General features: G+C 46.7%; 1 protein-coding gene across 2 annotated transcripts in view; it reads right to left on the minus strand.

Annotated features, from left to right (window-relative positions):
- Nucleotides 1–327: 327 nt before the first annotated feature.
- LOC144670141 (nuclear receptor ROR-alpha A) overlaps nt 328–27,732 on the minus strand; it is a 181,701-nt gene continuing 154,296 nt past the window's right edge. The window contains exons 8-10 of one of the 2 annotated variants that reach the window (XM_078532609.1): nt 19,917–20,027; nt 13,329–13,441; nt 328–1,449 (exon numbers count right to left, since the gene is read on the minus strand). In XM_078532609.1, the coding sequence (XP_078388735.1) occupies nt 1,285–1,449; nt 13,329–13,441; nt 19,917–20,027 (389 nt within the window). In that variant the 3' untranslated portion in view covers nt 328–1,284. Of the gene's footprint in view, nt 1,450–13,328; nt 13,442–19,634; nt 19,723–19,916; nt 20,028–27,732 lie in introns of those variants that run through there. The other variant, XM_078532610.1, reaches the window with a different exon arrangement.

A 27,732-nucleotide genomic window follows, 5' to 3' on the forward strand; every position in this document is an offset into this window, starting at 1 on the left:
AACACTTTTTTTTTTCTTCCCTGAGGGGTTAAATGTACACCAGCAAGTGCTCTTTGTACATATTGCACTACCAAGGAATGAAGTAAATGTGCAAAAAGCAACAGTGACAGACTTACTATTCACACACACACACGCACACATGAACACACACACAGACACACACACACACGCACACACACAAACACACACACACGCACACACATGAACACACACACAGACACACGTAAACACACACAAACACAGACACACACACTCAAACATTTACTTTAGACATTTCTACATTTTTGCGTGTTCTTTTTGGAATGTTGTTTCGCAAGGAAACCTCCATTTCAAGGTTAAAAAGATTCATTTTACTCGATAGCAGAAAGACATTTACACTGTGGCACATTAATTGAAAAGATTTCGCTAGACCGGATCAGACATATTCTTGCAAGAAAATAACACCAAGCTTTTAGAAAATAACACTTCTTTCTATTGTTGACTCGCCTTACAAAAAAACATTTCGTCTTACACAAATCACACCTCTTTTATTGCAGGAATATTTTAAGTGCTTCCTAATATTCATACCAGGGTTATAAAAATAGAACTCTCTCTAAAGTGGTCCAGACAAGGCTTTGTATCTTATAAATCATTTGATTCCATTACCTTTCACCGTACTATTCTTAATCTGAATCCATGACACATTAACCAGCCACACAGACTATGGAAATTGGAGTCAGTTTGTAAATCAAACTAAGTGTGTGGGCAATCCTACAATACACAAACATCAACCTAAACAGCAGCATCTAAAACTCCGAACTTCCCCTCCGTACACTCAATCATTAAACTTGTATTTCTTGTGCACATCCTATAAACAGAACTAATAAATACAACATGTACAAATTGGGAAAAAAAGTGCTTAAATTGCAGATTCATATATTGTCTCACAGCACATCAAGTTTAAAATGATATACTGATAATAATTGTTATATTCACTGTATTTACTCTATATACCCTGTAAAAGATTTGCTCTAAATTAGCTTCTCAGCATTATAATGTCACCGTACGCTGTGCTCTACACAAACTAAATGCATGAGAAAAACAAGTTCAACTTTCACTAAGAAACTAATATTAATTTGCCCCTGCCCCCCCGTTCTCTATACGCCCCCACCCAAAAATATGTCGCCTCTTTAATCTCTTGGGCTGTGCACAGCAGACTGCGGTGCCGCAACAGAAAAAATGTTAAGTATCTTCAACAATTTGACGCAGGTACTTCCAAGGTCCGATCTTCTCTGGTGACAACGTTTAACTATCTGTTGGCATCATTTGCTCAAACTCGGAGCTGAACAGCTCCTTGTACAATGGAGGGAAATGGACCCGCACAATGTCCAGGTGTATTGCTTTGAACGAAGACAGCTTCTCAATATGTCGATTACACAGTGTTCGTAATGTGGACACTTTAGATAAGAGCTGGAAAGACAAGGTGCAAACAATTAGCAGTCACTTCCAAATCCACAAGCTAAAAAGAAACACTCCTGAACGATTAGCATTGAGCCTCCTCGCACAACTAGGGCTGATGCCGTCCCCGTCACTGAGGGAAAACCTGGCTGTGCCAGTGAGACCGAGGTGTCGGTCACCTTTATACCATCTTTGGAATTGTAGGGCACAGGAGGAGGCCATTCAGCCCATTTTGCCTCTGCTGGTGCTTTGAAAGTGCATTCCAATTAGTCTCACCCTCCTGATTTCACCATAGCCCTGAAAATACTTTCTTTTTAATTGTATATCCAATTTTCTTTCGAAAATTATTGATAAAATTGCTTCTACCGCCCTTTCAGGTAACGCATTCAAGATCACATCAACTGACTAAAAAAAAACCCCTTATTTTCTCTCTGGCCATTTTTGTAATTGTCTGAACTCTGTCCTCTGGTCACCAATCCTCCTGCTGGTGGGAACAGGGTCTCCTTATTTACTCCAGCAAAATGCTTAATAGTTTTGAACGTGTTTGAGGAGGGTTTAAACTAGATTAGCTGAGGGGTGGGGAGCAGAGCATAGATACAGAATGAAGCAAAGCAAAGCTGAAAATGGAAGGAACTGGTTAGTGAGTACAGAAGACAGAGGAATCAAAGGCTAGAAAATAGGCCACACAAGTATTGGTCATTGATTAGTGGTACATACTTTAATACAAGCAGTCTAATGAATAAACTAGATGAGCAGAGGACACAGGTAGGCACTTGGAGGTCTGATATCATAGCTATTAGCGAAACCTGGCTTAAAGGAGAGCAGAAACGGCAGCTCAACATTGCTGGTTACAGGGTTTTCAGATCAGATGGAGAGCGGGGTAACAGGGAAGGGGGAAATAGAAGTACTTCCTAGAGAGATGTTCCTGACACTCCCACACTGTCCCTGACACTCCCACTGTCCCTGACATTCCCACTCTGTCTCTGACACTCCCACACTGTCCCTGACACTCCCACACTGTCCCTGACATCCCCACTCTGTCCCTGACACTCCCACACTGTCCCTGACACTCCCACTGTCCCTGACATCCCCACACTGTCCCTGACACTCCCACTCTGTCCCTGACACTCCCACACTGTCCCTGACACTCCCACTGTCCCTGACATCCCCACACTGTCCCTGACACTCCCACACTGTCCCTGACACTCCCACTCTGTCCCTGACACTCCCACACTGTCCCTGACACTCCCACTGTCCCTGACATCCCCACACTGTCCCTGACACTCCCACACTGTCCCTGACACTCCCACACTGTCTCTGACACTCCCACACTGTCTCTGACATCCCCACACTGTCCCTGACACTCCCACACTGTCCCTGACACTCCCACACTGTCCCTGACACCCCCACTCTGTATCTGACACCCCCACACTGTCTCTGACACTCCCACACTGTCCCTGACACCCCCCCTCTGTATCTGACACCCCCACACTGTCCTTGACAAGTTTGGACTGTTTCTGACACTCCCACACTGTCCCTGACACTCCCACAATGTCCCTGACACTCTCACAATGTCCCTGACACTCCCACTGTCCCTGACACCCCCAGACTGTCCCTGACACTCCCACACTGTCCCTGACACTCCCACTGTCCCTGACATTCCCACAATGTCCCTGACACTCTCACAATGTCCCTGACACCCCCAGACTGTCCCTGACATCCCCACACTGTCCCTGACACTCCCACTCTGTCCCTGACACTCCCACACTGTCCCTGACACTCCCACTGTCCCTGACATCCCCACACTGTCCCTGACACTCCCACACTGTCCCTGACACTCCCACACTGTCTCTGACACTCCCACACTGTCTCTGACATCCCCACACTGTCCCTGACACTCCCACACTGTCCCTGACACTCCCACACTGTCCCTGACACCCCCACTCTGTATCTGACACCCCCACACTGTCCCTGACACTCCCACACTGTCCCTGACACCCCCCCTCTGTATCTGACACCCCCACACTGTCCTTGACAAGTTTGGACTGTTTCTGACACTCCCACACTGTCCCTGACACTCCCACAATGTCCCTGACACTCTCACAATGTCCCTGACACTCCCACTGTCCCTGACACCCCCAGACTGTCCCTGACACTCCCACACTGTCCCTGACACTCCCACTGTCCCTGACATTCCCACAATGTCCCTGACACTCTCACAATGTCCCTGACACCCCCAGACTGTCCCTGACATCCCCACACTGTCCCTGACACTCCCACTCTGTCCCTGACACTCCCACACTGTCCCTGACACTCCCACTGTCCCTGACATCCCCACACTGTCCCTGACACTCCCACACTGTCCCTGACACTCCCACACTGTCTCTGACACTCCCACACTGTCTCTGACATCCCCACACTGTCCCTGACACTCCCACACTGTCCCTGACACTCCCACACTGTCCCTGACACCCCCACTCTGTATCTGACACCCCCACACTGTCCCTGACACTCCCACACTGTCCCTGACACTCCCACACTGTCTCTGACACTCCCACACTGTCTCTGACATCCCCACACTGTCCCTGACACTCCCACACTGTCCCTGACACTCCCACACTGTCCCTGACACCCCCACTCTGTATCTGACACCCCCACACTGTCTCTGACACTCCCACACTGTCCCTGACACCCCCCCTCTGTATCTGACACCCCCACACTGTCCTTGACAAGTTTGGACTGTTTCTGACACTCCCACACTGTCCCTGACACTCCCACAATGTCCCTGACACTCTCACAATGTCCCTGACACTCCCACTGTCCCTGACACCCCCAAACTGTCCCTGACACTCCCACACTGTCCCTGACACTCCCACTGTCCCTGACACTCCCACAATGTCCCTGACACTCTCACAATGTCCCTGACACCCCCAGACTGTCCCTGACACTCCCACACTGTCCCTGATACTTCCACACTGTCCCTGACACTCCCACTGTCCCTGACACTCCCACACTGTCCCTGACACTCCCACACTGTCCCTGACACTCCCACACTGTCCCTGACATCCCCAGACTGTCTCTGACCCTCCCACACTGTCCCTGACACATCTGGACTGTCCCTGACACCCCCACTCTGTATCTGACACCCCCACATTGTCCTTGACATGCCTGGACTGTATCTGACACTCCCACACTGTCCCTGACACTCCCACACTGTCCCTGACACTCCCACTGTCCCTGACACTCCCAGACTGTCCCTGACACTCCCACACTGTCCCTGACACTCCCACTGTTCCTGACACTCCCACACTGTCCCTGACACTCCCACTGTCCCTGACACCACCAATGGTGGGCTGCATTTCCTGCCATCAGACATCGGGAATCTCATTGTAATATATCAGCATATGGCCTGCTCGAATCTTCCCCCTCTCACTGGATCGTCCGCCCTTCCTGTCAACATGTTTCATAACTGTACATAAGCAACGTGCACCTGGCGAGTTGCACTTCACTTGGGTCTTTGAGGTTTCTTTGCCCACCTTGCTTCAGGCAGCCCTCGTGATCATCAGCGCCAGGCTTCACAGGCAGCACCACATCACTTTTAGGGGGTCTCACGGGCAGGTCTCTACCTACCAGACCAGCCATATGTGGGTGGCTTTTCTACAGCTGCAGGGCTAGGGCTTGCTTGGGCAAGGGGGAGAAGCGGTCTCAGGAAGGGAAGAGGCTGCAGGGTGAGGGCTGTACTGGGGAAGGTGGGTATCCCAGGTTTGTGTGGGGGAAATGTTGATCTGTGCAAGTGGCCTCAAGAGGGCTGAGGAGGCAGCCTCCAGAGGACATGAGACCAGATGGAGATGTGAGGGTGTGTGGGAGAGAGTGAGTGGTGATGTCTCTTGAACTGGCAGTGAGCGAGATGCCAGTGAATGTGTGATGGGCTTGAGTGAGTTTAGTGGGTGAGTTTAGAGTGATGAGATGGTTGCCTTACCCTGGCAGCATTGCCAACTCGGCAATAGTACTGAAGACTTGTGCCCCAGAACTTGCCGCGCCCCTAGCCAAGCTGTTCCAGTACAGCTACAACACTGGCATCTACCCAGCAATGTGGAAAATTACCCAGGTATGTCTTGTACACAAAAAGCAGGACAAAACCAACCCGGCCAATTACTGCCCCATCAGTCTACTCTCCACCATCAGTAAAGTAACGGAAGGGGTCATCAACAGCGTCATCAGGTGGCACATGCTTAGCAATAACCTGCTCACTGATGCCCAGTTTGGGTTCTGCCAGGGCCACTCAGCTTCTGACCTCATTGCAGCCTTGGTTCAAACATGGACAAAAGAGCTGAACTCCCGAGGTGAGGTGAGAGTGACTGCCCTTGACATCAAGGGCGCATTTGACCGAGTGTGGCATCAAGGAGCCCTAGCAAAACTGGAGCCAATGGGAGTCTGGGGGAAAACTCTCCACTGGTTGAAGTCATACCTAGTACAAAGGAAGATGGTTGTGATTGTTGGAGGTCAATCATCTCAGCTCCAGGACATCACTGCAGGAGTTCCTCAGGGTAGTGTCCTCGGCCCAACCATCTTCAGCTGCTTCATCAATGACCTTCCTTCCATCATATGGTCAGAAGTGGGGATGTTCACTGATGATTGCACAATGTTCAGCACCATTCGCAACTCCTCAGATACTGAAGCAGTCCATACCCAAATACATCAAGACCTGGATAACATTCAGGCTTGGGCTGACAAGTGGCAAGTAATATTCGCGCCACACAAGTGCCAGGCAATGACCATCTCCAACAAAAGAGAATTCAACCATTGCCCCTTGATGTTTAATGGCATTACTATCACTGAATCCCCCACTATCAACATCCTGGGGGTTACCATTGACCAGAAACTGAACTGGACTAGCCATATAAATACTGTGCCTACAAGAGCAGGTCAGAGGCTGGGAATCCTGCGGAGAGTCACTCACCTCCTGACTCCCCCAAAGCCTGTCCACCAACTACAAGGCACAAGTTAGGAGTGTGATGGAATACTCCCCACTTGCCTGGATGAGTGCAGCCCCCACAACACCCAAGAAGCTCGACACCTTCCAGGACAAAGCACATCACTTGATTGGACCACATCCACAAACATTCACTCCCTCCACCACCGACGCACAGGAGCAGCAGTGTGTACCATCTACAAGATGCACTGCAGGAATCCACCAAGGTTCCTTCAACAGCACCTTCCAAACCCATGACCGCTACCATCTAGAAGGACAAGGGCAGTAGATAGATGGGAACACCACCACCTGGAAGTTCCCCTCCAAATCACTCACCATCCTGACTTGGAAATATATCGCCGTTCCTTCACTGTCGCTGGGTCAAAATCCTGGAACTCCCTCCCTAACAGCACTGTGGGTGTACCTACACCACATGGACTGCAGTGGTTCAAGAAGGCAGCTCACCACCACCTTCTCAAGGGCAATTAGGGATGGGCAATAAATGCTGGCCCAGCCAATGATGCCCACATCCCGTGAATGAATAAAAAAAATCATTCATCCTCTATGTGCATCGTCCCAGATTTGCACATAGTGCAGTAGTGGGTGGATAAAACGATGCCTCCGTGGCTTCCAAAAGGTGCTTGAGGGCTGCAGTTCTCTTGCTTTTCAGGGCCATGTCTTCTTTGCTGCGGTCCTGGGCTGGAAGCTCTGAGTGCAGCTGGACTTTAAATGTGGTGCCTGGCATGATGAAGCGGTGAGGTGATGGCGTGGTGGGCGGATGAGAGTCTGCCCACCATGGAAATGGCATATTTCCTGGGAATGCATAAGTAATGCAGTGGATTTGGGATGGTACGGAGTGAAAACCAGCCCTCACGGCGGGTTTACCTACCCACTACCGCACTTAGTACAAATCTGGGAGCATTCCGCCCACTGTCCCTGACACCCCACACTGTACCTGACATCCCCAGACTGTCCCTGACACTCCCACTCTGTACTTGACACCCAGACTGTCTCTGACACCCAGACTGTCTCTGACACCCCACACTGTACCTGACATCCCCATCTCTGTCCCTGACATCCCCAGACTGTCTCGGACACCCCACTCTGTACCTGACACCCCCACACTGCACTTAATGCTGAGCCCGAGAGTCCAGTACAGGTTCACCTTCAGCCAGTATGGTTCCCACAATCCCAATTTCTTTGCAATAAGCTACAATTTGTTCCACTGTCTGCCTAAATCCCCAAACACTCGCCAGACTCTTTACATCGGAGCCACCAGGATTGATTCAAATTTATCCACACCAGATCTCCATCTGTGCAACCTCAAGCAAGGGGTCGCTGAAATTAATGTCTTGTTAATTACATTGTTAAGGTTTGTTAATGTCAATTACATTGTTAAGGCCGAGAGAAACAGGTGATGGGCATTAATTGTCTTTGAGCACATATAAATAGGGGATCTTCCTCCCTACCGCGGCTATGTTCACAGCCGGGTGGCCCTGGGAAGGGAGCACGCAGTGTCTACAGGTACTCTAAAGGCCTTTCGTGATTGGTGGGCACTGGAGGGGCTGGGGTACATCATCACCCCCGGAAATGACATTTTGGTTTGATTTTGTAAGTTTCCTTTGACGTTTTGTATTCGTTAAAGTGGCCCCACCAGGGGCTGTTTACCTGCTTTCACTTATTGATCTTTTTTGGTTAATTTATTGAGTTTTGTTTACCTCAAAAGAGTCTATAATAGGGGATCACCCGGTGCGGAGTGGAGCGGGGAAGGAGGAGGACCTTCTCGTGCTCCCCCTCAGGACATCTTCTGAACGAGAGCAATTAGGGATGGGCAAGAAGTTCTGGACTTGCCAGAAACGCGCACATCCAATGAACGAATAAATAAAAAGCCTTGGCCTGGGGCTTGGCCAAGGTGACCATCAACAGGTCCAGGCAGTGGGCGGTCATCTGGCCTGACTGTCTGCCCCTCTACCCTGGCTATGTTTGTGGCTGAGTAGCCCGAGAGAGGGAGCATGCGGCATCCACCAGTACGCTAGATGCCTTCTGTGATGGGTGTGTGCCGTGGTGGCTGGGGTGCATCATCACCCCCGGAAATGGCATTTTGATTTGATTTTGTAAGTTTTCTCTGACGTTTTTATTTTAGTTACAGAGCCACACTAGGGGCTGTCACCTCCTCTTTGATTATTTTGTTTTACTGATCATTTGTTCCTGTTTTCTGTTCTTTATAAACAGAATATAAATAGGGGATGTCTGGGACACTGGGTTGAGCGGGAGGAGAGCTGTGAGACTGAACAAGTCAATAAGCTCTTGATAAAGGAAAGCTCTGTGTCTCAGTTTCTGGCCTGAATCCTGTTAACAACTGGGACGTGATCAGCAGCAAGAGTCCTGGCTCGATCAGGCTCAGTTGGTCGAATTCTGGTCTCTCATTCAGATTTCGGGTCTCAGTGCTTCTCCAGCACCCGAGCAAGTCATTTTAGCTGAAAAGGCAATGCAGTATCGAGGGCAGGATACAGTTTCTCAGGAATAATGTTTCTTTTCAGAGATGTCAATGCCGGGTCTGTCACTTCGGGTGAATGTAAACATTCCCCGGTACGATTGAAGGAAGAGCAGGGGGAGTTCTCCTGGTGTCCTGACAGGCAAAACCTTCCTCAATCATTTGTTGTTTAGGTGCTCTTGTGATGATCGACTGCCCTGTTTGCTACATTACACTTGTAGGTTCAATTGGTATGTTCAAAAGAGAATTGGATGCATATTTGAAGGGGAAAGGTTTGTTGGTATCTGGGGGAAAAAAAAATCAGGGGATTGGACTAATTAAATAGCTCTGGAAAGAGTCAGCACAAGCACCAGGGGCTGAAAGGTTCATTTGGTGCGGTATCATTCTATAATTCTCTGATTTATTGCTATGTCTATGTTAGGTTTGGGGCAGTGAACTCACATTGTTCACCTTCAGATCCTGCCAGCCGGAGAATGCAATTATATCATGTTAGGCATAGTTAAACATCCCCAAGTCTCTTTGCAGGAACTTTATATATCTATAAAAAAAAAATCTGATTCTGAGCCCTAAATACCATTGCTTACATTAGGTCAGGTGGTTGCTAGGCTGGTCCAAGAGGGGGAGGAATTTCAAGGGAGGAATTGCAGAGTTTAGGACCTAGGCCCGTGGTGGGAAAACTATGGAGGTTTTCATCCAGATCCTCAAGCTGCATTGTCTTACACTTCTAGACTTGCAGACCATCACATTCACTCCTTGCGTTAGGGAAGCTGGACGTTGTGGACTATAACTGCCAGTGATGCCCAGGCACGTGGCAAAGCTCCTGAGAAGGAAGGAGGGAGGGAGAGAGGAGTTTCCTTCCGGCACTGGAAATCCCAGAGTTGCCCCGTCCTTCCTCTGCCATGTGGTTGCACCTCTGCCTGTGCTGCTGGGCCCTAAACAATGACAGGGCTACAAACGGCCGTTGGGATTTTGGCGGGATTCTTGGGGGGCGACTCGGAGAAAGTCCATAATTAAATTAAATTGGGAGGAGCAGGATGGAGCCTGAAGTGGATTCAAATGGGGAATGTCACCGTGAGGAGAAAGATGTGAGTGCTGCTGATAAAACAAAAAAACCCGTGGAAGATTTCCCTCGCTCATGTTATTGTGTCCTCTACAAATCGCTGCTCTTATTAAATGAGCTTTAGTTTATTTTCAGAAGCAGTCACTCTCCGTGTCTTTTTTCCCCTCAGGAAACCACTGATAACTTTGGAAGATGAATTCCCACCCCTCCAAAAATCTCCGTGAGTTACCAGCACTTTACGGGCGCTGCTCCCAGGCAGCCTTAGAAAGATCATTTCAGACATTTAATAACTAGAATTTTAGTTCTCATTTATTTTTAACACTTTTGTTTGTAAATTAAGGATATTTGTGATGTGGGACTGGGGTGTTGATGGCCATGCATTGTTGAACAGTATTATTTTAACACAGCGCTGATTGCAAAACAACATTGTCTCGTCCCTGTTTGAACATGAATTGTTTCTTCCTTGAGCATTTATGTCCATTTCCACACCCAAATGTGCCCCTCAGGCAAAATTATCCACCCGCCCTGACCTAGGCAGTTGAAGGTACAGTCGCCAATGGAGGAGTGACGAAAATCGGGGACCTACAGGAGGCCTGAATTGGAGGAGTGCAGAGAACTTGGAGATTAGACTCTCTGGAGATTGTCAGAATCAACTGGATATTTCTCCATCGCCCACACCAGCCATTTCTGAAGCTTGCAAATTCGGTGAGATTTCGCCAATTGAGAACCTCCACAACTTCTGACATTAGTCTCTTCTCAGCTTTCATCCCCTCAATGAGGCCTAATTTTCAGGCCATGTCTGAAAGGTCAACAGCCAGTGTCTAACTCACCACACCGCCACACTAACTGCATTTAGTCCTTCACCACTGGGGTAGGGAGTGAGCTGGAACTCTGCAATTCCCTGTTGTCACTCTAGATGGCACTGATTTCATTGGCTGCATCAGGATGAGATCGAAAACTGTTTCAATGTGAAAATGAAAACTGTGATTTTAACCCCGTTAATATGCTGGCAACAACTGTGTGTGAGTGACCGTCAATGACACTGTGTGAATGACAGTCAACGACTGTGTGTGTGAGTGACCGTTAATGACACTGTGTGAGTGACGGTCAACGACTGTGCGTGTGAGTGACGGTCAACGACTGTGCGTGTGAGTGACGGTCAACGAGGCTGTGTGTGTGAGTGATGGTCAACGAGGCCGTGTGCGAGTGACGGTCAATGAGGCCGTGCGCGAGTGACGGTCAACGAGGCCGTGTGCGAGTGACGGTCAATGAGGCCGTGCGCGAGTGACGGTCAACGAGGCCGTGCGCGAGTGACGGTCAACGAGGCTGTGCGCGAGTGACGGTCAACGAGGCTGTGCGCGAGTGACGGTCAACGAGGCCGTGCGTGAGTGATGGTCAACGAGGCCGTGAGCAAGGGACTGCAGTAAGGTCGAGAATGAGGCTCCATTGTTTATTGGCCAAAGGAGCAGAGGTGAATGGGGAGTAACCTTTCACACAGGAAATGTTAAAGGTCTGGAATGCACTGGCTGAGACTGTGCTCATGGCAGGTTCTGTTGTATTTTTCAAAGGAGAAGCAGAATCATTTGAAGAGAAACATTTTGCAGGGCAATGGGGAAAGGGTGGCAGAGTGGGGCTCCCTGAGTGGCTCTTACAGAGAACTGGCACAGACCGAATGGCCTCCGCATGTGCTGTTGCCATTTTGTGATTCTATTCTATATGGGGCTAGAGCAGATCCAGGGCCGGCACTACTTTCATCAGTTAAAGCGACACCCACTCTCCCAATCTTCTGTTTCATGTCAACCAGCTTCCTGCTACCCATTCTCTACACTTCCTCTCATCCTCTATGCCTAATCTTTGGAACTAATTTCCTGAAGAACATCTCATGACATGTTTTCCAAGCAGCTACTTAAACTTCATCCATTGGAGTTCTCCTTTGTATTCAGTCCACTTTCTTTACTCTTTGGCTGGGGAAGCAGGGACGTGTCATTCAACAACAAGACGCGAGGGTGAGTCTGATGGCCGTGAATAGCCAGATGAACCTGGCTCTCTGAATATTCTTCTCCAGTTTCTGACCAAAGGTGAAAGACTCCTCTACTTGTTGGACAGGACCCATTTCACACTGAGTGGTGATTCCCCTCCGAAGTTGATTGGTGTGGGAGCCTAAAACATTCACATTGGTAACATGAGTGAAGAGTAGGTGTGTTCAAAGGATTCTGTGGAAGTCAGTCTAGAAAACTAGCAAATAACTGACCCATTGTGTCAAATATCAAAATCGAATCCAATGGTAAATATTGGCTTTCACCATCTTGTTATGAAAAATCCAATGGGGTAAGGGCTTATTTTAATTGATATTTCAGCTATACCAACACTGGATTGGGAGATGGAGACATATCCAACACCTAACAGCACTGTGGGTGTACCTATGCCAGGTGAAATGCAGCAGTTCAAGAAGGTGGCTCATCACCACCTTCTCAAGGGCAATTAGAGATGGGTAGCAAATGCTGGCCTAGCCAGGGACACCCAGGTCCCACCACCATGTGGACCCTCATGGTGCAGTTTTCTCTGTAGTTTGCTTTGAAGATTCCAGCACATGGTGATAGGCCTCTGCACAAGTCAGAAACCCAGCCCACTAAATAAACCTGACTGGCACTTTACTAAGGATTACCATTTGTTCCGCAGCTCTCAATTTCCACTAGTATAGAGCTTCCTCTTGCCTGTGCCAGCAGTTAATTGTTTATGGGATATTTTGCAGTGATGAGACTAACCATCAGATCCCCACGGTGGTCATTATATAGATCTGGGTTGTGCAGTCAGACCCTTGTTCAGTCACAACCTCAACTTTTAAATCCGGACATTTCACAGATGGGTTATTGGTTCTGGTGTGTAAGTGAACTCTAACTCTTTCAGCTTAATACACAAAAATCCCAGCAAAACAAAAGCTGTAGTCACCAGGTAGCCTCATTAACTATCCTCAAGCCTGGCATTTCAAACTATCATCGAGTGAGATCAATTTGTCAGGCTCCACTCATTCTGCATTGATCCAGTTACATGGACCTGCACATTTATCTGTACGCATGAATACTAATGTAAAATTTAGACTCTATCTAAGTCCTGTTTCAGACATTCTGGCTTTTGATGTTCTGTTCAACTTGTGTCTTTGCAGCTATCTGGCGTTTTTGTGTGTTCAGGTTTTCAGCCATGACCTGAGGGTTTGAGTAAACAGAGCTCTGAAAGTAAATCATTGAATTATAGAATAGTGCAGAGGAGGCCATTCAGCCCATTGAAACTTCACCAGCTTTCATTATCCTCCTCCCTCCTGCTTTCCCCTTATCCCTGCAGCTTTGCATCCTGAACTCCTCGATTACCTTTGTCAGAATGCCATCCTCTCTGTGATGTTTCTGCAAAATATGCTGAAGTGTTAGTTGGATTCGCTGTTGCAGTTTCTCAACTTTTATTTTCTCCTGAAGCCATAGACGATCTGGGAGGAGAAACAATGAAAGAATAAGCACAGGAATCAACCCCACAGCTTCTCACAAGTAATTTTCATAGCCTTCACTAAGTGATTAATATCATTAAGTAATTATTTAAAACATATTAAGGACGGTAGAACAGGTGATGTGTCAAGGTTGCAGCATGTGGGAGCTCCTGGGTAATACTGTGGTCCACGGCAAACACGCCTGTAGTAAGTGTTTGCAGCTTGAGGGACTCCAGCTCAGAGTCATTGAGCTGGAGGCTGATCTGCAGACACTGTGACACATCAGGGAGGGGGAAAAGTTACCTGGATGCTTTGTACCAGGAGGCAGTCACACCACTTAGGATAGGGTCTTCTGATTTGGTCAGTGGCCAGGTGTGAGGCAGGTAAGGGGACCCAGAGGGCAGGAGTGCGAGCCTCTGCAATTGTCTGATTGGTTTGAGGTTCTCTCAGCTTATTTGGATGAGAGTGGGGGCTGCAGGGTGGATGAACAAACTGACCATGGCACCTGGGTACAGGAAACCATCCAAGTGGGGGGAGCACAAAGGAATATAGTGGTATTAGGGGATAGTATAGTAAGGGGGATTGACACTGTTCTCTGTAGCAAAGAACGGGAGGCCAGATAGCTTTGTTGCCTGCCTAGTGCCAGGGTTCAGGACATTTGCTCAGGGCTGGAGAGGAACTTGCATTTGGAGGGGGAGAATCCAGTGGTCGTGGTCCAAGTAGGTACCAATGGCATTGGCAGGATGAGGAAGGAGGTTCTGCATAGTCAGTATGATGAGCTAGGCACCAAATCAAGAAGCAGAACATCAAAGGTAATAATTTCTGGATTATTACCTGAGCCACGTGCAAATTGGTATAGGACAAATAAGATCAGAGAAATGAATGCGTGGCCCAAAGGCTGATGTGGGAGAGCTGGGTTCCGGTTTGTGGGGCACTGGCACCAGTACTGGGGAAAGTGGGATCTGTACCATTGGGACAGTCTACATCTGAACCGTGCTGGGGCTGGTGGCCTTGCAAGCTGCCTAACTAGGGAAATAGAGGGGAATTTAAACTGAATAGCGGGAGCAAGGGATCAAAGTTGGGAAGATGTGGTAAACCAAATAGTAGAGACAAGGCAAGAGAGACAGGTATTAATATGGGAAATGATAAACAAAGTGCGATAGGAAAGGACAGAGAGTACAAATCTAAGAGTAAATCAGCAAAAAGGCTAAACACTACAAAAATAATAAAAGCACAAAACTAAAGGCTCTGTATCTAAACACATGTAGTATTCGAAACAAAACAGATGAACTGATAGCACAAATAGAAATAAATAAGTACAATCTGATAACCATTACAGAGACATGGCTACAGGATGACGTAGATTGGGATCTGAATATTGAAGGGTTTGTGACATTTAGGAAGGACAGGAAGTTTGTAAAAGGTGGAGGAGTGGCTCTGTTAATTAACGATGGTATTAGCACATTAGAGAGGGATAACCTAAGTTCAGGAAACCAGGATGCAGAAGCAGTTTGGGTTGAGATGAAGAATGATAAAGGCAAGAAGTCACTTGTGGGAGTGGTGTACACATCCCTAATTGTAACTACACTGTAGAACAGAGTATAAAAGAAGAGATAATGGGAGCTTGTCAGAAAGGTACAGCAATAATCATGGGGATTTTAATCTACATATAAACTGAAAAATCAGATGGATAAAGGAAGGCTAGATAAGGAGTTCATAGAATGTTTTTGGGATCGTTTCTTATAGCAGCACGTTCTGGAGCCAACAGAAAACAGACTATACTAGACCTGGTATTGAGCAACGAGATAGGGTTAATTGATAACCTCCTAGTAAAGGCACCCATAGGTAGCAGTGATCACAATATGATTGAATTTTACATTGATTTTGAGGGAGAAACGAGTGAGTCCAAGGCTAGTATTTTAAACTTAAATAAGGGCAATTATGAGGGCATGAAAGCAGAGCTAGGTAAAGTGAACTGGCAAATGAGGTTAAGGGATGTGTCAATAGAAGTTCAGTGGCAAACATTTAAAACGATATTTCAGAATACGCAGAATATATACATTCTAATGAGAAACAAAAATTCTAAGGGGAGGGCCCACCATCCGTGATTAACTAAAAATGTTAAAGACAGTATCAAACTTAAAGAAAAAGCATATAATTACGCAAAGACTGGTGGCAGGTCACAAGATTGGAAAGAATAAAAAGAACAGCAAAGAATGACAAAAAGATTACTAAGGATGGAAAAATTACGAGTATGAGAGAAAGCTAACTATAAAAAAAATGGCTAGTAAGAGTTTCTAAAGATACTTAAATAAGAAAAGAGTTAACAAAGTGAGCATTGGTCCTATAGCGAGTGCATCTGGAGAATTGATGATGGAAAGTAGGGAGATGAATTAAACAGGTATTTTTGCTTCGGTCTTCACCATGGAGGACACAGGCAAGATCCCGGAAATAGTTGTAAATCAGGAAATGGAAGGGAGGGGGAAAATTACAATCACCAGGGAAGTGGTATTAAGCAAATTGTTGGGGCTGTGGGCTGACAAATCCCCAGGTCTGGGTGGGCTTCACCCTAAGGTCTTGAAAGAAGTGGCTGGTGAGATAGTTGATGCACTGATTTTAATTTTCCAAAATTCCCTAGATTCAGGGAAGGTTCCATTAGATTGGAAATCAGCAAACACAATTCCTTTATTCAAAAAGGAAGGAGGCAGAAAGCAATAAGCTATAGGGAAAATGTTAGAAGGAATTATTAAAGATGTTTTTGCAGGGCACTTAGAAAAATTCAATGCAATCAGGCAGAGTCAACATGGTTTTGTAAAAGGGAAATCATGTTTAACCAATTTATTGGAGTTCTTTGAAGAAGTTACATGTGCTGTGAATGAAGGGGAACCTGTGGATGTACTGTTCTTAGATTTCCAGAAGGCATTTGATAAAGTGCCATGCTCTGGGAGGCTGCTAAGTCAAACAAAACAAACTTTATTTACATGAGAGCTTCTGTGGTTGCTTGTATATAGCCAGCCTCTCATACAGCCAATTTTGCCTAGTCAACCTCCCCATAGAATTTATTCCCCCGAGCTTGCCACACATTGGTTGAACAAATCATGTGGGCCCTACTAAGTTGAACTGATCTTAAAGTGACAGTCATCACAGCCACATCAAAGGTTATTGCAGAAAATGAAGCTCATGGTGTAGGGGGTAACAAATTTGCATGGATAGAAGATTGGCTAGCTAACAGGAAGCAGAGAGTTAGCATAAATGGGTCTTTTTCTGCTTGGCAGGATGTGATGAGTGGTGTGGCACAAAGATTAATGCTAGGCCCTCAGCCTTTTACAATTTAAATAAATGACTTGAATGAAGGGGCCGAAGGAATGGTTGCTAAATTGCTAACGACCCAAAGATAGGTAGGAAAGTAAATTGTGAATAGGATGTAAGGAGGCTACAAAGTGATACAGAAATGTTAAGTGAGTGGGCAGAGACCTGGCAAATGGAGTATAAAGTGGACAAATGTGAAATTGTTCATTTTGGCAGAAAGAATAAAAAAGAAGCTTGTTATCTAAATGGTGAGTGATTGCAGAGCTCTGAGATTCAGAGGGATCTGGGTGTCCTAGTGCATGAATCACAAAAGGTTAGTATACAGGTACAGCAGGTAATTAGGAAAGCAAATAGAATGTTATAATTTATTGTGAGGGGAATTGATTACAAAAGTAGGGAGGCTATGCTTCAGTTGTACAAGGCATTGGTGAAACTACATCTGGAGTACTGGGTACAGTATTGGTCCCCTTATTTAAAAAAAGATGTAAATGCATTGGAAACAGTTCAGAGAAGGTTTACTAGACTAATACCTGGAATGGGTGGCTTGTCTTCTGAGGCTGGACAGGTTAGGCTTGTATCCACTGGAATTTAGAAGAGTAAGAGGAGACTTAATTGAAACCTTTAAGATCCTGAGGGGTCTTGACAGGGTGGATGTGAAGTGGATATTTCCTCTTGTGGGAGAATCTAGAACTAGGGGTCACTGTTTAAAGATAAGGGGTCACTCAGTTAAGACAGAGATGAGGAGAATTTTTTTTCTCTGAGGGTTGAGAGTCTTTGGAACTCTCTTCCTGAAAAGGTGGTGGTAGCAGAGTCTGAATATTTTTAAGGCAGAGGTGGATAGATTCTTCATTAACAAGGGGGCGAAAGGTTATCGGGGGTGGGCAGTAATGTGGCGGTGAAGTCACATTTAGATCAGCCATGATCTTATTGAACGGCAGAGCAGGCTCGAGGGGCCGAGTGGCCTCCTCCTGCTCCTAATTTGTATGTTTGTATGATTGCATGGACCACAGAAGATTCAGGTACCTGGTGGGACTTGTGAGAGCAGTTAGTGGAGATTTCCTACCGTTCCCTATGGAACACAGGTGAAGGTATACTGGACACATGAAGATTCCAGTCCAGTGACTCTTTTTTACACTGGCACCAAGCATATCGGCCCATAGCTTCCAATCTCCGGCAAAACATCACTCCTGGTTTTATCTATGTCATTGGTTCGTACATGGACCATGACGACTGGATCCTCCCCTCTCCCACTCCAAGTTCACCTCCAGCCTTGATGAGGTGTCATTAGCCCTAGCACTGGGCAGCTAACACAATCTTTGAATCTTTCAGTCATGTCTGTGGAGAACAGTATTCATTCCCATAACTATACTTTCTGCATTACTACCACATCCATTTTCACTCCCTTAACCTGAATGGCTTCCTGCACCAAGGTACCACGGTCAGTTTGCTCCTTCACCCTATAGTCCTTGTTCTCATCCACACAGATAATAAGTACCTTCTACCAGTTGGCCATGCTGGTTCCCCATCCCTGCCTGACTCCCTGAGCATTGTCCGACTCTAACGTTCGATCTAACCTGAGGGGTGACAACCTCCTGGAACAGTGTCCAGGTAACCCTCCCTGCCCTGATGCTCCACAGAGTCTGCAGCTCAGATTCTAGTTCAGCAGCTCCGAGCCGAAGGTGCTTGAGCTGTAGACACTTACGGCAGGTGTGGGATTGTAAAGCTGACCACACAATCCCACATTCTGCAGTCACAACACATCACCATCCCTGCCATGTCTGTTTCACCTTATTTATTGGATTACTTAATACTTAAAAAATATCAAATATTATAATTTTACTCATCAATTAGTTGACCTTGTTTATGTTACTAATTTGGTAAAATAACAGCAAGTTACATTTTCCTAGCTTAGAGATCAAAAGAAAATACTCATCATGAATAAAAACATAAAACGCAGCACCTCCTTCCCCACCTGCACCAAATTCGGCACTTTAGTTGCCTGTTAATGAAGCAACCAGATCACTTTGTGCTCGCTTCTCTCAGTCAAGCAACGACTTGATTTTTAAATTCTCATTCTTGTTTTCAAATCCATCTGTGGCCTGTCCCCTCCCTTTCTCTGTAACCTCCTCCACCCCACACAACTCGCTGATATTCCTGGGCTTCTCCAGTGTTAGCCTCAATTCTGGCCTTTTGTGCATCCCCAACTTTCATCCCTCCCCTGTTAGTAGCTACACTTTCAGCTGCCCAGGCCTTAAGCTCAGGGAATTCCCTTGCTAAACCTCTCAACTCTCTATCTCTGTACCCTCCTTTCAAGAAACCTATGTCTATGACTTTTAGTTGCCTGTTGTAATATCTCATTATGCCTTTCAGCTTTGTTTAATTGAACAGATTTTGTTTAATAATGTTCCTTGGAAAGACCCTTGGGGTAATTTACCACCTTAAAGGTGGGAGCGTTGCTGTTAAAACTGTCAAAGTTTTGTGTCAAAACGCTACGAATCTTGAGAGCTAGATGTTGGCCATCTCAGGTGTGCATAAAATGGAGAAAGAGGAGAAAGGTGAGCAGAAGGTGGAAGTGTGGCACTGTGAGTCCTATGCTCACCCGTGCCCTCCCTTCTGGTTAGGATATTCAGCTATCTGTTTCAGGTGAATAATTGTGTTTTTAGAGAACCAGGAACACCACTACACCATGGTGGCAGCGCTGATTCTCCGGCAATTGAGAGGAGGAGTGCCCAATAGTCAGAATAGCCGTGAATAGGCAGTGTCTATCTCACTGGAATATATGGTCAGCATTAGTCCCTTGCAAAAATTTACAGAGTTGCGTTTGACAAGCAAAGTGTTGTATTTTTTTTATCTCAGAACTTAGCAGAGATGACACTAGTTTCTATGTGTGTGACAAGTTTTATTTACAGTGCTTCAAAATGTCTACTCCATGCTTCTAGGTCTTCTAGCTTTTTCTACAGTTTGTTCACTTTTCTCTGCGTTCACACCCAGGCGTAACCAGTCAAGCACAGTGGGCATCAAAAGTAAACAGACTTACACAATCAAACACAGATCAATTGAACTACTGAACATTCCACAAAGTATGAAGGATGATGGGTGGCAGAGAATAAACTAGGTTAAATGACTGGCTGAGAAAAGTCATTCAATGAGGGTTTACTGTGGAGCTCACCTGCAGAAATCAGCACATATGCAGAAAACAAGGCAATCTCATCCTCCACTAGGTGCAATGAGCACAAACTTTTACCAAATTCAAAGATGGAGTTGATCAAGTCATCACAACCTGCCAGGAGAAAGGATGGCCAAACAATTAAAACACTTGGCAAATCACATTCTGTCCTAAATCGACCAGTTTGATGGTACTTATAGATTGATGCAAATGTTTGAGCATATAATGCAACATATAATTCATAACTCATATCGTTAAAAGATTTGGAGGCTGTCCAATGAGAGGAAAGCCTGCTTCAAACCACATAATAGTTCATTAAACATTTACATTCATGTTGAGCCCAGCAGGCTGGAATAATAAGTGTGTTCGTCTGAAAATCTGAAACTCATTCTGAATCCCCAGGACCTGATGGTCAGTTTCTGCTGCTCCTTCATGTGCTTCACACAAATGACATCTCACACTTAGCCTTCCCCTTTTCGTTAACATTATTTGCCCTTTAAACGCATTGTAGAAAGTTAAATCTGGAACTTAATGGCGTAAGTGTCTTTTTAACAGCGTGATAATTGTTAGCGCAATGCCAAGCAAACTCTATGATGCAGAAAAGTAACAATTGCATTCTTTCAGTCAGTAATTTGGTTTTGGGGATTTTGAAAATGTTAAATTTTAAACGTTTTTTTTTCTTAATTTACCTTTATGTAGGAGCATAGGAGCAGCAGTCGGCCATTCGGCCCATCGAGTCTGCTCCACCATTCAATTTGATCATGGATGATCATCTACCTCAATGCCACTTTCCCACACTATCTCCATATCCCTTGATGTCAGTAGTATCCAGAAATCTATCGATTTCTGTTTTGAACATTCTCGGTGATTGAGCTTCCACAGCTCTCTGGGGTAGAGAATTCCAACAATTCACTGCCCTCTGAGTGAAGAAATTCCTCCTCATCTCAGTCCTAACTGGCTGGCTCCTTATTCTGAGACTGTGTCCCCTGGTTTTAGACTCACCCAGCCAGAGGAAACATCCTATCTACATCCACCCTGTCATGCCCATTGAAGAATTTTGTAAGTTTCAATGAGATCACCTCTCATTCTTTGAAATTCTAGAGAATACAGACCCAGTCTCCCCAGTCTCTCCTCATTAGACAATCCTGCTATCGCAGGAATTAGTCCGGTGAACCTCCATTGAGTTCCCTCTATAGCAAGTATATTCTTCCTTGGATAAGGAGACCAAAACTGTGCACAATACTCCAGGTGCAGACTCACCAAGGTTCTATAGAATTGCAGCAAGACATCTTTACTCCTCTACTCAAATCCCCTCATGATGAAGGCCAACATACCATTTGCCTTCCTAATTGCTTGCTGCATTTGGAAACTAGCTTTTCGTGACTCATGAACAAAGACACCCAGGTCCCTTTGGGCACAGCACTTCCCGGCCTCTCACCATTTAAGAAATATTCTGTCTTTCCCACTCCTGGCCTCTCTTTGTTTTCTGCTTCCCCCCCAACAACTCTCCCAAGCTTTGCTGTGAGTAAGGGCTCAGGAGAGGCAGTGAGAGGGAGGCAGGGAATGGCACAGATGGCAGGAAACAGCGTGCTGGAAGATCGGGAGGGGTGGCGAGCGGGGGTATCAGGGGAGGGAAGTGATGAGTGGGAGGTAAATAGAAAGAGTTAGTAAGAGTTAGAAAGAGGGTTTTTGGGCCAGGTAGGTTCAAAGGTTCAAATTAAAAATTACAGGTCAGGAACGTAACCCCCCCGCCAATGACATGTATTCTTCTGGGAAATCGATTTTCGTTTAGCATGTTTCCATTTAGTACACAGTTTTTCAGGAACACAGTTCCTGTTTTTTAGGAACTCTGTTTCTTTCTCAATATTTTAATCTCATTGGTTGTCGATCCCATTGTTCATGGAGGTTCCTGATGCCCCTTTGCCCTCTGCACACTATCCGTTCTCACTGCCAGCAAGTTACAGCCTGGAACATTTAGAGCGAAAGGATGTAGGATAAAGTCTAAAAGATTGGTGTGCATTGTAAGATAGCGATCAAGATCAGGCCTAATATGTATAGAGTGAGCATCAATCTAACAAACAGAGACTCCTCAGATACTGAAGCAGTCCATGTCCATATTCAGCAAGACCTGGACAACATTTAGGGTTGGGCTGATAAGTGGAAAATAACACAAGATGCACTGCAGGAACTCACCGAGGCTCCTTCAACAGCACCTTCCAAACCCATGACCTCTACCACCTAGAAGGACAAGGTTATCAGATAGATGGGAACACCACAAGCTGGTAGTTCCCCTCCAAGCCACTCACCATCCTGACTTGGAAATATATCACCGTTCCTTCACTGTCGCTGGGTCAAAATCCTGGAACTCCCTCCCTAACAGCACGGTGGGTGTACCTACACCACATGGACTGCAGCGGTTCAAGAAGGCAGCTCACCACCACCTTCTGAAGGGCAATTAGGGATGGGTAACAAATGTTGGCCTAGCCAGTGATGCCCACATCCTGTGAGAGAATGAAAATCTCAGTGTATAACTTGGATTGTGTCCGGCGAATCCTTGCTCCCGTATCTGGACTGGGTTGAGTTATAGTTTTAACTGCTGAGATACAAGGCAGAATTTTAACTGCCAATGGGGAGTGGTTCAGATGTGACAGTATGGAGTGAATGGGTTAAATTCCCAAAAATTGTCGGCATTTTGGAAACCCAACATGATCTCACCCACTTCTGGCATTTTCCAGGGTTTTTTTGGAGGTGAGCGGGATCACTCATGTTGGGTCAGTTATTAAAATATACAATTAATTGTGCCTTTAACCCAGAATTCTAGCTTTGACAGCCAGCACACAGGTTTCACCAGGGGCATGGAGCTTGCCAGGTTCAGTGAGATGACAGCACAGAGTCATTGATCAATGTAACTGACAGGCTGGAAAGTCTTTAACGTTTGAAACTGGATAGCTGTTGTCCTTCCTATGTGAGAGGCTGGTGATCACAGGGCTTGAAGTTATTCCCTACTGGTCCACTTTGATCTGCACTTCCCAGTTGTCAGTCTTCACTGCAGCATGGGAGCAGCTTCTGCAGCAACAGCATGGAGCTCTGATGAGGAACATGAGGGGCAGCCACACCAACGTCAATGCCGCTGGGAGGGACAACAGCAGCAGTGATTGCCTTCTCTGCAGCTACACGCTGCTCCACAGAGCTGCAGCGCAAAGCAGGTAATACCCCAGGACAGGGTAGGCAGGCAGAGGATCAGCTTCCTCAACACGATGGAGTACCAGTGCCTCAGGAGTCTCAGGCTTTCAGTGTTGACATCTGCAACATCCTACAGCAAGCGGCAATGCTTTGCCAGTCGCCATCAAGGTCAACACATCCCTGAATTTCTTCACCTCCAGCTCCTTCCAGGGATCTGCTGGTGACATTGTTGTAAAATGTCTTTAAAGGATAGCAGCATGTCATCACTTTAAGGGAAGTGTGTCATGTGCTCCGGCCTCAGTTTCACCTTGACCTGGAGCAGGACACAACTCTGATGTCCTCAAGCTTTCTATCCATGTATATCTGTTCACATGTACCTGTTCTTAATAAGTGAACCCACGACGTATTTGCACAATCCCACATCTGCAGGATTTTACAATCAGCTGCCCATCAGCTCTCCTAGGTAACGAAGCCATGTTTGCTAAGGCTCTACTAATGTGCACTTTGACACTGATGAGGCCAGTCAGACAGAGGCCTCTCTCATATTGATTGCAGTGACTGGATTCCCACAGGCACACTGCACACAAGTGGCAATAATAGCTCATTCTGGAGTATTTATCATTGTTCAGCTAGAATGTGACAGCACAAAAGTTTTCGTGTATGTCTGTATAGAGTACTCTGAAGAAAGCCATCTTTGCAATCACAGGCCCCACGAGGGTTCACACCTCCACACAGAGTGAGCAGGTGGCTCCTTGGAAACACAAGCTACCCCCTGAGGAACATCTCATGACATCCGTAAGGAACCCTACCACTGATGTTTAAAAAAGCGACAACAAGAGCCACATAACCATAAGGGCAATCACTGAGCAAGCCATTGTGTTGCTGAAGGTGCCTGGGTAACAGTATGTACCTGCGGGGGGATGGACAATGGGAACACTCTGCTGTGTCTTGCAGAGTGGAATGGAGCTGCAGGAGGAGAATGATTTTGGCCGCCTGGCGTCCTCTGAGGACGTGGCCAGGGTGCCTGCAGTGAAGCCCACAACCGAATCATCAACCAAATCATCAACCAAATCATAACCGAATCATCCAGGCATAGTTCAGATAACCGGAGTGTGTGAAGCCATATGTTAAACCCTTTAGAACTTTGCCAAACTTCAGTGAGACACTGAATGGCCAGGTGGGGGCTTTCTCCCATCCTGTTTGATGTGACAAAGTGTGTAAGCCTTTGATCTGGGTCAGCATGCCCTCTGTTTCCTGCCACATCGGATTCTTCACTCTCTCCATGGAGGTAGACATCAGTGCAATTGCCTGTTACATTGTGGTCCTCATGATTAAGATGGACTCCTCCAGTCTCTCTCCAATGGGGTGCACTGCCTCTGGAACTACTGAAAGAACCTCATACATTTCTTGTTGCTGCTCCAGAAGTGTCCTCCTCTTTGTGGATGACCCCCTCCCAGGTTCAGCATCTGCATCTAGCTGAGCTTGGAGTGTTCCTGTTCCTTATTCGTGCCTGCAGGTTACAGGGTGAGCAGGTTGTTGCTGTGTAAGTGCCACTTGCTAGCGCTATCAATGACACCTTCCATCACTTTGCTGATGATCGAGAGTAGACTGATAATCGGCCAGGTTGGATTTGTCCTGCTTTCTGTGGACAGGACATACCTGGGCAATTTTCCACATAGCCGGGTAGATGCCAGTGTTGTAGCTGTACTGGAACAGCTTGGCTAGGGGCGCGGCAAGTTCTGGAGCACAAGCCTTCAGTACTATTGCCAGGATGTGGTCAGGGCATGCAGCCTGCACCCTCTAATGGGTACTGTCCACTGTTGTCCCTGTCTCCAGCACCTACTTCTGCCCACGTATGATGTGCACCTCACCGTGTGACAATTGAACTATTTCTACTGAAGTTCCCACTGAAATGTGCAGCTCCATTGGTGGAAGGCGTGCATGAGTGCTGTGTTGGTGCTTTCTCAGAGTGTGCACTGTCCTCTGAGGACTCCCCCTGCTCCTCTGTCACCCTTCCAGGACCTGTGGAAGGTGAAAAACATGGATTCAAACTGACATGGGGCAAGAGTTCAAAGTTCATATTGTGCAGGTCTTGACATTTCAGTGAGTGGTGACAGCAGTTACAAGCATGCAAACAAGGAGCAGGAGTAGGCCATTCAGCCCCTCGAGCCTGATCCGCCATTTAATAAGATCATAAGGTCTGATAGTAACCTGAAATCTGCATCCCATCTATCGCCGATTGAACATAAGAGACTGTTGTATGCTAAGTGGCAGTGTGATATCTCATTCTGTCACTAGGTATATGGGAGACCCCCATCTCTCCATTGCCTACATACATGGACTCTGTGCCCTCCTGACCTCCAATGCCTCCAGCTCTGCACCAGTCAGGTTGGCTCCAATGGCATGGCACCTCTGGTTCTCTGCCTCTCCCCAGGGTTGTGCGCTCTCTCCTCCTCTAAGGAGAGAATTAAGCAGAGTTCTGAGTGAGAGAATTGGATTGTGTGCGGAGGACTGAATGAGAGTGTGGCTGTGAGGGGTGGGTGAGAGATGTCAATTGGATGAGAGGTGGCTGTGAGAGTTGCTGTTCAGTTTGGGGTGTGAGGGCGTGCCTCAAGAGAAAGGAATGCATTGCTCTGAGGAGTGTTGTGCAGGAGAATGCTGGGGATGTCAGGTTGTGGGGTTGAAACTAGGATGCCAGTCACTTTTCCTGCCTTACGGGGTCACTAAACCCCTTGCAGCACTGGATCCAGGTTCTAGGGACCACATTCATGCTGCTGATTGTCTCTGAAACTTCCAGCCATGCCTGTTTGTATTATAGGGCTGGCCTCTTCCTTCTGCCTGTGGCAAACGATGGGTCTCTTCAGACCCTGGCTGGCTCCAGCATCACCCCCAGGGAAGAGTCAGGGGACTGGATTGAGGCAAGGGACAGGCTTTCCCAGGTCTCTGTACCATTGTTTTTCTTGCAGGACCATTCAGGTGCAGTGTAGGGTGCAGCCATTCTGACCCCTGGGCCTTCAATCCCCTTATTTGAAATTATTTCACTGGCAGGTGTGGGTCATCATCACACCCGCATTCTGGAACTGGCCAGGAAACCTGGAGGTGGGGCACAGAGTCTGCTTCATCAACAACTGAGTCCCCGATCCGAAGCCTGGCACCCAGCTGGAAACAAGATAGTTCCATTAAAATTCCACCCATACTTACCACACAGCCAGTTAGATAGCAAACCGTGTGACCAGATTAACTAATGAGTTACACAAATTGAAATTGATGACTTCTCTTTGTTCATTCACGGGATGTGGGTGTCACTGGCTGGGTCAGCATTTATAGCCCATCCCCAGTTGCCCTTGAGAAGGTGGTGGTGAGCTGCCTTCTTGAACTGCTGCAGTCCATGTGGTGTAGGTACACCCACAGTGCAGTTACAGAGGGAGTTCCAGGATTTTGACCCAGCAACAGTGAAGCGGTGATATATTTCCAAGTCAGGATGGTGAGTGACTTGGAGGGGAACTTCCAAGTGGTGGTGTTCCCATGAGTCTGCTGCACTTGTCCTTCTAGATGGTAATGGTCGTGGGCTTGGAAGGTGCTGTCTAAGGAGCCTTGGTGAATTCCTGCAGTGCATCTTGTAGATGGTACACACTGCTGCTACTGTGCGTCGGTGGTGGAGGGAGTGAATGTTTGTGGATGGGGTGCCAATCAAGTGGGCTGCTTTGTCCTGGATGATGTCAAGTTTCTTGAGTGTTGTAGGAGCTGCACTCATCCTGGCAAGTGGGGAGTATTCCATCTCACTCCTGACTTGTGCCTTGTAGATGGTAAACGGGCTTTGGGGAGTCAGGAGGTGAGTTACTCGCTGCAGGATTCCTAGCCTCTGACCTGCTCTTGTAGCCACAGTATTTATATGGCTATTCCAGTTCAGTTTCTGGTCAATGGTAACCCCCAGGATGTTGATAGTGGTAATGCCATTAAATGATAGTGGTAATGCCATTAAATGTCAAGGGGTGATGGTTAGATTCCACCTTGTTGGAGATGGTCATTGCCTGGCGCTTGTGTGGCATGAATGTTACTTGCCACGTGTCAGCCCAAGTCTGGATATTGTCCAGGTCTTGCTGCATTTGGACATGGGCTGCTTCAGTAACTGAGGAGTCGCGAATGGTGCTGAACATTGTGCAATCATCAGTGAACAATCACACACAAACCTTAAAATTAAAAACTTCAGCCAAACTTTTGAAATGGAGCTTGCTACCTGAGCTTAGTATGTTATGTAAGAGTTTAGTTCTTGTGCCTGTTTAGGATTGCGAGGATAACTTTGTGCTGTAACTTGTAATCAGTGGAAACTGCTTTTCAAATGGTTATGCTCATTTTTCATTTCAACCCATAACTGTCAGAGAGAAGAATTCATTGGCTCGTGCGAGCACTCTCTGTGGCCTCTCTCCTACAAGGTTACAACATAATACACTTAAACATACAGATGTTCCCTTGAGACTGATGGACTGCGTTTATATTAATAGCATTTTCACATTGCGACAGGTCTCATGTCTTTCACTTCTGCTTCTTACAGAATTGTGCTGCCTGAAGGGTGAAAGTTATACAGTGATTACTGGGGGCTGCACTATTGGAGATAATCGTCTGAGGCAAGGAACTG

This window comes from Cetorhinus maximus, chromosome 30, assembly GCF_964194155.1.
Source record: "Cetorhinus maximus chromosome 30, sCetMax3.hap1.1, whole genome shotgun sequence".
NCBI classification, from domain to species: Eukaryota; Metazoa; Chordata; class Chondrichthyes; order Lamniformes; family Cetorhinidae; genus Cetorhinus; species Cetorhinus maximus.